We start from the raw sequence: 10,808 nt of genomic DNA on the forward strand, positions 1-10,808 counted from the left end.
ATCTCAAGCAATTACTTAATTCTTGTTACTCTACGCACCTTTTAAGGCTACTGAAAGTCTTATTAGGGTCTGAATAATTTACTTCCATATTTGTATCATTTATCAAACAAAATGTACATGACATTTCCTATAGTCCTGGAAGCAACCCAAGACTGCAAAGAGAAAAACTTCAATTGTTTGCACACAGTCTCCTTAACTTAAAATATTAAGTCCCAAGTATAAAAAAAAATCTAAAACTTTTATGCATTTTCAAACATTTCCACAATTAATGTCACCTTAAAAAAAAAAAGAGTTGAAAAAGCTGCATAGCTTTTAATAGACTTAATGCCACTGTGGGATGCTTTGGTTTCCATTTTATAAATGAAAAGCAAAGGCAGTGCCTAGATTCAGTCACAAGTACCAACTGAGCTAATAAAATCGGAACACTTGGTTTAAAAATCAGTTTCTGTGCACATAATTTTTAATTCAGAAATTAAATTTAATTCCACTTCTATTAGTTTACAGATATACTTGCATAAGTACACATACACACAAAGTAGAAACAACCTAAAATATCCAAATAGGCGAGTGGCTCAACAGATTATAGTACAGTGTTACAATAAAAAGTGCTGCAGTAGTAAACAAATGAGGCAGATCCTGAAGAACTAGCAGGTTGTATTAGTTAGAAAGACAGGCAATATAATCTGCAGCTTGAGCCTCTATGGATTTTGTTTTGTTTTTTAAACCACAGATACTTATATACACACAGAAAATTTCTGAATAAAACCTCTGGGGAGTAAGATGTGGGGCAGTGGAGAAACATACTTTTCCAATTTTTACTCCTGTTTTGTCTTACTGTTGTACTTTAAAGATCGATTACTTCTATAGCAATTTAAAAGGAAAATTAAGTTTTAAGAAAGTACTTAAAAGCAAAACCCCAAAACTAACACTTCCCTTCCTCTAACATATTTCTACGAAGGAACAAAAATAATTCTAAGTACACTCACTGATATTTATACCTTAAGTATTTTTATTAGGATATGCAGATAGGAAAAATGTAACCAGTGTCCATACCAGAGGAAGACTGCTGGTTCTGTCGTCTGTACTGGCGTCTCTGCTGCACAGAATCTGCCGCAGCCATTTTGCCACCTTTATCTTCTTCTGAAAGATGGATGCATTTAGAAAGTGCTTCTTTAGTTACGCGTACAGAAAATGTAACATACTTGAATTGGGAGATGGCCTCCTAAACCTGTCTGGTTAGGTAAAGCAATACAGCTACTATGGTTTTTTTGGTTTCTGTTTTTGTTTTAAATAAAGGAGCTTAAAATGCCAATTTAAATGCTAATTCAGACTATCTTCACCAAATGTAATAAAAATAAACTTATTTAGCCATCTGCGACAGTTCAGGCTGGTGCCAAGCACTTTGTAAGCACAATTTCATTTAATCACCAAAGACCTAAAGGATGGTACTGTTATCTGCATTTCAGGGATGAAAAAAGAAAAAAATAAGGCTCAGAAAAATTAATTAAAACAAAGACCAGTTAAGGATTGGAGCTGCAGATTCTAACAGGTTGGTCTGACTTCAAAGTCCTAGCCATATTCTATAATTAATCTTTAACCAGAAGGGAATGACCAAATGTGCAGCAAATCTAATTCAGCTTAAAAAAACAAAACAACAAATAAAAAACACACAAAAAACTTACCTGATTCAGATAACTCTACTTTTCTAGGCTTGGGTGCTGGTGAAGGGGACTCTCTTTTCTCAGTACCTTTATGTTTTGTCACTAAAACGAGTAAGAGGGAAAAAAAAAAAAAACATTTACGTATATAAAAGAAAGCTACACAACATATATTCTTTTTTTATTTTCCCAGCACCAAAGAACTCATTTTTATTCAATGTGTTACTAAAGACCTTTAGTCAAAAAGACCAAAGCCCATGTCATCATCAGACCCCCCTTGGATTCTTCTTTCTTTGCTTCCACTTTCTTCTCCTCAGCTGGGGCAGCAGTGGCAGAGGGGACAGGTCCACCAGCCCCTGCGATGCAGATGAGGCTCCTGATGTTGACACTGGCCAGAGCCTTTGCAAACAAGCCTGGCCAGCAAAGTTCAACAAGATATATTCTTAATAGTACAAAAAGAAGTGACACTATTCTCATAAATAACTTATCGACAATTAAAAAGTTCCTTGTTATATAAGACCTTGTTGTCATTTCCTCTTCGAAGTGGAAGCAAGGATTTGTAAATGTTTGGTGAACAGCCTCAGGAAGTTCTATAACGATTTTTTAATTTTCAAATCTTGAGATTCTCCTGAGAAACAACAGTTAAGAGAAATCGGGAGCTGCTGTTCCTGTGTAGAACAATCTTTATGCTATGTGTAACACCCAGCTCATTAAAGTAAACCTCTGCATGCTCCCCTACAACCTAAAACACACACAACTCAATTACAGAGACTTCATCAACATAAAAGCTTTTAAGCACCCACTAGAGGTAGGTTTAGAAAATATAGATGATAAATGATTAAGACATAAAATCTGATGAAACTTTCACAACTTTTCTAATATCTGGTTGAGAAAAGGAACAAATTAGTCACCCAAGAGATTAAAGCCTCTTTATGTAGAGCATAACCTTCCCAATACATAAGGGACTTAAAACTACCTGTGAAAAAGTAGACGTTCACAATGGCAAAAATATCAAATATTTAGGCTGGAGGATTCTCTCCAAAGCTTTATTAAAAAAAAAAAGAAAAGAAACCCCAACCAAAGTCACATAGATAATTTAAGTGAACTAGGATTTGAATCCAAGACTCTATTTCTATGGCATAGGATTTAATTTCTAACAATTACTGTCTATTTACACTATTCATCCATTTCTTCAATTAAAATCAAAAGTATATACAGATATAATCATTAATCTTACCCTAGATTAACCTGAAACATCATTTGATAACATCCCTCTAATAACTAAACTTGAAGACAAGTTATGTTCTTACGATATGATCCCCTCAGGATCCTTACACTTGTTTTAATTAAAGCAATGACCATGGAATGTTTAGCCTAGAATTTAGATACATTTCCTTTGACACACACTTGTGTCCAGAATTCTGTAAAGGCTTATTTTAAATGGCAGTAATTTAGCAATCTAATCATCTCTGCTGAAGTAATCCAACAGATAAATTTACCAGTATACTTTAAAAATTAACAGCATTTTATTAATAATTCTACATAATAAGCCTTTAGGACAAATTACTGGATTGAGTAAAGAATCCAGTGGTCTTAATTAGTTATCATGAAATATAGCAGCAAGATTGAGTTTAAAACTTGTATTTTAACAAATTCAAAGAAATGAAATAGAAATTCCTTTGAATTTTTAAAGATTTGAAGCTGTTTTTTGGGTCGATATTCTCATTTTTAAGTGTCTAATGTTCAATTCTTGAAGATACTATAGACATCCAGTTATCTATAAACCCACACGTCCAAGAACCACCTTAGAGAACTGGGAGTGTGTTTGGAAGAATGTATTTCCAAACACTCGAGAATGTGTTTGGAAGCTGGTTGTTTGGATGTTAGAATGCATTTTCCCTTAAACATTAAAAATATGGTTATATTTGCTATATAGTTGGCAAATGCCTACTTAGTAAATAATACAACTGAACTATAACATTACATCCCCACTCTTCCACAGAAACACCTATTTGGAGTTTTCTCCAGATTTAATCTCTCAACAATGCCTTTGCTAAAATAGTCTTTAATTGTTGTTTATATAACCATATGATTAGGTAAGTATCATTATAAACCAACTCTGGTTTAATAGATTGAATCACAGCACCAGTAACATAAATGTTTCCTCAATGTTTGCATGTCTACATACGATTTTAAACAGTTTTTTTAAAAAAGATTTTTATGTCAATGTTTTATTTTTAGTATTCAAAGGGCAGAATCATTCCAGCATGAAGAAATCTCCCAAGTCAACTGGAAAACCAGAATTTTAAAATTTACCTCAATAGTCCTATTAATCATTAATCTTGCAGACTTGCTTAAAAGATCACTTGTAAAGATAAGTCACTTTATGACTAGAATTAGTAAAATAATCATTGTCTATAGAGCACAATTTATACAACTACATTGATCTAAACTCAAAATTATTACCATCACCATAGGTATAGATCCTCTGTAAACACACTTCATTAAATATTCCACTGATCTCAAAGCATTCTTTACGTACTAAGATAATGCCAATTCAACTATGACATGCCATCGATTATAAAACGCTTCCTGAAGATCCTTTCAAGATGAGAACATTTACTGTACTCCTAATAATTTACCTCTAAATTCTCTGAAATACTTTTCCTGTCTCCCTCCCACTCCATATGCCCACTATCAACAGCAGTATCTTAAAGCCCTAACTGGTGACAACATGAAATACAAAAGTAAAATTTATCACATTTCAATGGTATCACTGCTCTTATTAGCAATAGAGACTACAAAAAAGGAATTTCTGAAATCATACTACCAGATACAGAAGCTAAAGGATTTTACCCTGCTTTCTATCACCCTCCTCTAGCAATCAAGACAGGCATTTGGGGGCAGGAAAGCTGGGCTAAGTCTACATTTTTCAACTGGGAATGAGAACCCAAATTCTAGTCTTGGCTGGTTGACCTTGACCAAATCACTTAACCTGAGAACCTGTTTCTTGATGACAATCTGAAGTCTTTCCAAGCTCTGAAATTTCATCACAGAGGCTAGGATCATTTTACTATAAAAAGCTATTTCCAAGTAGTTAGAATCAATACTCAGCTTCAGTGAATAAAAGGTAGCCTCTCAGTACACTGCCCACAGTCTATCTCTTCGGTTGGGTTTTGTTTGAACACGGAAGATCTGTCCCATAATTCACAGGAATGTAACTAATCTTTTGTCTTTCACTGTGACTTCTCTCCTATGTACATATCCACTATGACTTGTTTCCAAAAAGGCAGCAGCCCAGTCCCCTTGAAAATATATCAAAAACAAAAGGCTGGCACCTGTGGAGACTCTTACAAAGGTAACAAGTAATACTTAATAATCAACCTATTAAACAAGGATTCAGTTTTGTGCAGTACTTTTATTACCCTTTGGCAATATGATGTAAATAGAAAAACCATAATTTGATATGTTTTTGCAATGTAACAGGTGAGAACATTCATAATATTTTTTTTTTACTAGAGAACTTTCTGACTCCAGACAAAGAAAAGAAATACTTAGAAGTGCATAAACTTCACAGTAAAGAAAAAATTGGTCAGGACAAGAGGCATCAGATTTGGACAAAGTGACTATTAACTATTTTGAACAAAAATATGAGACACGGTATTACGAAAATAAGCAATCCTAAGTCACCCCCTCCCATACTTAAGCCTGAATCTGAAGATCTAAAAAGGTTTCTCTGTATTTATCCAGCTGCCTAAGTCTGCAGGGCCAATGCAACAAAAATGGCCACATAAAATTTAATGTTATCAGCAAATTAATCCGTTAAAATTCAGAAAACCTATACATTACTCTTTACAAATTACCATTATCCCCACTCTTCCTTTCACTCTGATAGCTTGTCTATACCTCACAGTAATAGAGTTCATTCAAAAAAGCAAAATTTGCCTTTCTGATATTACCACATTGCAGGATTCTGGGGAAAGAGGTGGGGGTGGGGTGAACATAAAGAAAGAAGCAGGGTGCTGATTAGAAATACTGCTCTGTCGGGGGAGGGTATAGTTTAGTGGTAGTGTGTCTGTTTAGTATGCACAAGGTCCTGGGTTCAATTCCCAGTACCTCCTATAAACAAACAAACAAACAAATCTAATTACTCCCCTTTAAAGAAAAAAAATACTGCTCTCAACTTCATAAAAACATATAGTCAAGATTTTGCCCATCCCCATTTTCTTCATTTATAACCTGAAAATTTTAATACGATCAGAGCAACCCCAGAATATAACCCACATATTGCTCCTTAAATCCCAATTACTGTTAATAGTCCTTTTAAGATCTCCCCCTCCCCTACTACTTACCCATCATCAGGCTGTGTTTATCATTCCAACCCTAAGCACTGGAGGCCCAATTCAAATGCATACCATAGTTTTTCTCCATGGGTATTTAATGCTAAAGAAATAAACCCCATGGATCGCAACCTTCACTCAAACTAACTAAACATTCTACTTGCCTGGCAAGATCACAGATCATAAATTCCTCAGAAATCAATCTGCAGAATAAAACAAGGACAACACTCAGAAGAACTCTGCCTAGAGCCTAAATTGAAAAAACAAATCACCCTTTAGGAGGACACTATGTCCCTCCCTAGGGAGTACAATGTGGCCAAGAAAGAATTAAAACAGAATATGAAGTCCTTAAATAAGATATCAAACAAAAAAAATCTTCAGGGTTAAAAAAAAAAAAGTTAACTGGTCTCATAGTAACAAAATGATCCCTTACCATGACAACAGACCTTGTTAAATTACCCCAACTCAAACAGCCCACGGTGTACATTTCTCCACCCACTCAATGCCAGAGGGCACTGCTAAAAACAAAACACTTTTACATGTAAACTCCATTTCAACAAACCGTGAAGGTAAAGCAGGAAAGAAAAGGTGAACCTCTAAGCGTATTTACCAAAAACCCCATGGCATACAAGTATTATCCAGTTACTTCACACTTTGAAGAACAGGGAATTGCAACAACTGACAAGGTATTTTGTAGCCAAATGAAGAAAGAAGGAATATACAGTTTTTATGAATTTGATTTTTACCTTTACCTGAAGTTCTCCCTGGAGAAACAGAAACACGACTTTTCCTTGTACGGTTAGACTGCTGGGGTGTTGGGGAATGACGAGTTTTTGGCGGTGGAGTTGCTGGAGGTGATGGCCTATGCCTTCGCCTCGGAGGACTTGCTGAAGGAGATAACCTACGAGTTTTTCGAGGGGGGCTGGATGTCCTCTTTGGAGGCTTCTTTGGCGGTGACCGGGAACGAGATGAAGATGAAGACGAGCTACTCCCAGACAAGGATGCTGATGAACGTCGCCTTCTGTGAAATAAAGTATTCATACTCATTAACTGCATACTTACAGATAATGACCTTACAGGCATGTACAGTTTATACAAAAATACAGCTATTTTTATCCAACTTTTGAGTTTATGTAGCTAAGCATATAAGTGATCTTTTTTTAAATAAAAAATGGGAAACAAAACCAAAACCTAGAACAGGAAACAGCTAGCTCTGAGACCAACTATAAATAACTTATTCTGATAACTGCTTCTGTTTGTCTTTCCAGTTATAAAATAAGTTGAGTGCTGTAATACAATACTAAACCAGTCTCTTCCTTCCTCAGGAATGAGTGTTTTGGAGTTTGCATACAAAATTTGACCAGCGAAGTATTCTCCATTTAGTAAAACAACGTCAAGCAACCTCTGGGCTGCATTTAAAAAAAAGATGTGCAAGATTAGGAATTCATTTAGCTACATAAACTTAGAAGCAGGGGCCTCTCGAATTCTGCGGCAAAATTTTTGTGGTAAGTTCTGTTGCAATTATGTGTACCTGCAGAATTCACCTTTGGCGGAAGAATTCCTGAGAACCTGAAAAAAAGAAACCCTACCTTAAGTGTGAGATAAAAACTGGCTGAAAGGGAATCTTACACAATCTGCAAATTATTTTGACTGCTAAATGGCTCAGCAAGCAATTAAAACATGCTGTTTGCAAAACTCCAATATAAGAAATAGCTGTTTCCATTAATATCGTACTAGAAAGCACCAGTATTACTTCTTTCCTAAGGAGAAAAGATCAGTTTTGGAAAAAGTGTGATGCCTAAACAGACATTTACATCTTTAGTCACTTATCGGTAGTACCATTATTTCTACAATTTTTAGTACTTCTTATAAAAAAATGATTCAATATATCCTGACAACCCCTCCCCAAAGAAAAGTATTACTTTCAAAAAAAAAAAAAAAGGGACTCTGAAAAACCTCAGAATGCAGTAACAACAACAAAAATTATGGAACTTATTTTTCCCCTTTTATTTCTAAGTTGACTCAGTGCCCTGAAAAAAACCTTACAGACTCAAATACAAAATATTCTGTCCTTAATGTAATCTGAAGAGCAATCATCAGTTCCTTCCAAACACAGGTGAAATGCATCATCAAGAAGGTACAAAACTCTACTACCAATGAACCATGCTTCTACTTTGGGGAGATGTAGCAACAATCTTTTTAAGTGATTGGATGATCCAAACATTTTACCTTATACTAATTTAAAAGTAATTTTAAAAAAGAACACCTTTATGCCTAGTCTCTTCAAATATAGACACCAAACTGCTAATAATGGTTATATCTATGGAGTGGGATTGTGGGTAATTTTCAATTCACATTGTTTGAATTGTTTATAGTAAGTACTCATTAGTTCTTTAATATGAAAAAATATTCTAAAAGGTATGATGCAAATAGATTACTTCATTACTGGTAAAGCAGTTTACTGACTCTCAGTCATCTATATTCAAAAGCTAGGTGGTAACTGAAAGCCAAGGAGGGAAGGTGGCCAATTCCTCTACTTGACAGGATTTCTTGGTATGGTCCAAAAGGGTAAAGTTAACAAGAATCACCAATAAGATGGTGATTTCTTATTTTTTATTTTCTAACACTGGAATAGCATTTATTATTGCACAAATAACAGTGTTACACCTCAAATGAGGTGGCTCTTTACATTATCTACCATTACTTGTGAGTTTTTATCCAGGAGGACACTAATTCAAAGATTAGCCTGAAGCAAACACATGGTGCACTTTCATACACCTGACACTTCCAAATTAAAAAAAAAAAAAAAGAAAACCTCTCACCGTCTCACTGGAGATCTACTCCTTCTATGCCTTGGTGGAGGAGGCATTCGTCTTGGCGGAGTTCTTCTTCGAGGAGATGGCCGCCTTCTTGGGCTTGGCCTCCTTCTAGGTGAATACGATCTGAGAACAGAATTAGAAGCTGAATACATCATGAGGAAGGAATGAATTCCTTGACACAGTTTTTTCAACGGCCACATTAAGAAATGGATTTCAAGGGATACAACTTTCTGTTTGTGTAGAGATTTTTATGGTAGAGAGAAAGTGTCCTCAAATTCTCTCTGGAAGTCCAAAGTACATTTGTACTGTTTTCTACTGCTTTTAAGTAATTTACCTAATCCTACCAAGGAAAGTAGCACATAAAATTAGGATCTACGCAGATATTAAAGAAACTACTCACCTTGATCGGGATCTATGACGCCGTCTAGGTCGAGTATGAGAAGGAGAACGAGAACGTGTCCGGGATCTTGACTTGGAACGTGACCGAGATCTTGGCCTGGTCTTCTCCTTTTCCTTTTCCTTTTTGGAATTTTTCTCCGGAGAAGGTTCTTTAGGCTCTGGTACAGGTTCAGGCTTGGGAACTTTCAGGATGTCACTGTGGGAAAAATAAAAAGCTTATTTTGTCTCCTCTTCTACTGAGATTCCTAAGTCATAGTACAATGAAATAATAAAAGTTATTTCTCTCTTTCAAGTTTTCAAAATCCATGAAGACTTCTAAAAAGTACATGTAAACTCCATTTCAACAAACGCCAAGAATATAAAGCAGGAAAAATGTGAGCCTCTAAGTATATTTTGTGTATCAATGAAAAACCAGTGAACAACTAACAATAACAAAATACAATTTTGAAGTGCAAAGCTGTCCACAGTATTGCGGAAAAGAGCAAGTTACAGTATACAAAAAACCTGAAACACGACAACCAGCAGATAGCAGTGGTCACCTTTGGGGCATATACTTACAATTTCCTATACAATTTGATTTTTTTCCCAACAATCTAATTTTATAATTTAAAAAATATCTAAAAGGAAAACAATCAAGTAAGTTAGTTTTTAACTCAGATGTATCGTATTTACGTTTAACAGCCTAAAACCGTGATATTTATAAGTGAATTTTCGTGTACTTGCCTAGTAGAAGTGGCCTCTTGTACTGATGGTTCTTTTACTTTCACTGATGGTTCTGGGAGCTCTGGAGTTTTTTCCTTTTTCTCTGGAGCAGGGGATGGACTCCGGCTCTTGGTTCTGTGACGGGGAGATCGAGAATGACTGCGCTTTCTCTCTCTCCTGACAGGGGAAGATCGTCTTCTAGGGGAAGGAGATCTGGATTTGCGTCTAGGATGAAAGCAATTTTTTTCAGGCTTTTTTGAATAATGTGGATTGGGGAAGAGGGTCAAAAGGATAAGTGAGATTAATCTTTTTAATTACACCATTGCTGTTTATATCTGAGTTCTCTACAGAAATAAGATATCCTATCAGATCTACTTAAGAAAAGGGCCAAGAGAAAAACAGAAAAACAAGCAAATGAAGGATAGTAACATTCTCCAGTATACCAGTTATAACAGAGGATTGCTTGACCGAAGACTCTAGACTTGGGTTCTTAAATCATTCCCAGAGATGAGGAGACCAAAGAGTAACTTTTCAGAGGAAAAAGATGCTTAAAAGGGAGGAAAACACCAGAATAATAAATCAAATCCAACAAAACAGAGTTTGGATTAGACAGATTCCACCAGAGTTCATCAGGTAGTGTCTACGTATTCCAGAAAAATAACTAGTAAAGAAATATCCTCTTCAGAAGAGAAAAAAAATGTATCAAACTTGCATAAGATAGCTTTTTTGGAACAGAAGCCTGTTTTCCATCTCAATAGTAGTTTCCCTAACTCAAAGTAAAACAGTAGACCTGGTGAATCAATAGTTGAGTAGTAACCACGATGATTCGTGCCTAACTCCAGAAATACTGCTTCCCTGCCAAGCAGCTTTTAATGTCAAATATATAAATG

At 35.5% G+C, this 10,808-nt stretch overlaps 1 protein-coding gene across 8 annotated transcripts in view; it reads right to left on the reverse strand.

Annotated features, from left to right (window-relative positions):
* The window catches only part of SRRM1 (serine and arginine repetitive matrix 1), a 31,981-nt gene that overhangs the window by 14,115 nt on the left and 7,058 nt on the right, over positions 1–10,808 (reverse strand). For 4 of the 8 annotated variants that reach the window (XM_045511459.2, XM_045511463.2, XM_045511468.2 and 1 more), the window contains 6 exons: positions 9,940–10,143; positions 9,218–9,412; positions 8,821–8,940; positions 6,745–7,019; positions 1,683–1,763; positions 1,054–1,140 (listed from right to left, as the gene is read on the reverse strand). In XM_045511459.2, the coding sequence (XP_045367415.2) occupies positions 1,054–1,140; positions 1,683–1,763; positions 6,745–7,019; positions 8,821–8,940; positions 9,218–9,412; positions 9,940–10,143 (962 nt within the window). The remainder of the gene's footprint in view (positions 1–1,053; positions 1,141–1,682; positions 1,764–6,744; positions 7,020–8,820; positions 8,941–9,217; positions 9,413–9,939; positions 10,144–10,808) is intronic. The other 4 variants (XM_010948066.3, XM_045511462.2, XM_045511461.2 and 1 more) reach the window with 4 other exon arrangements.

This window comes from Camelus bactrianus, chromosome 13 (assembly GCF_048773025.1).
Source record: "Camelus bactrianus isolate YW-2024 breed Bactrian camel chromosome 13, ASM4877302v1, whole genome shotgun sequence".
Lineage (NCBI taxonomy): Eukaryota > Metazoa > Chordata > Mammalia > Artiodactyla > Camelidae > Camelus > Camelus bactrianus.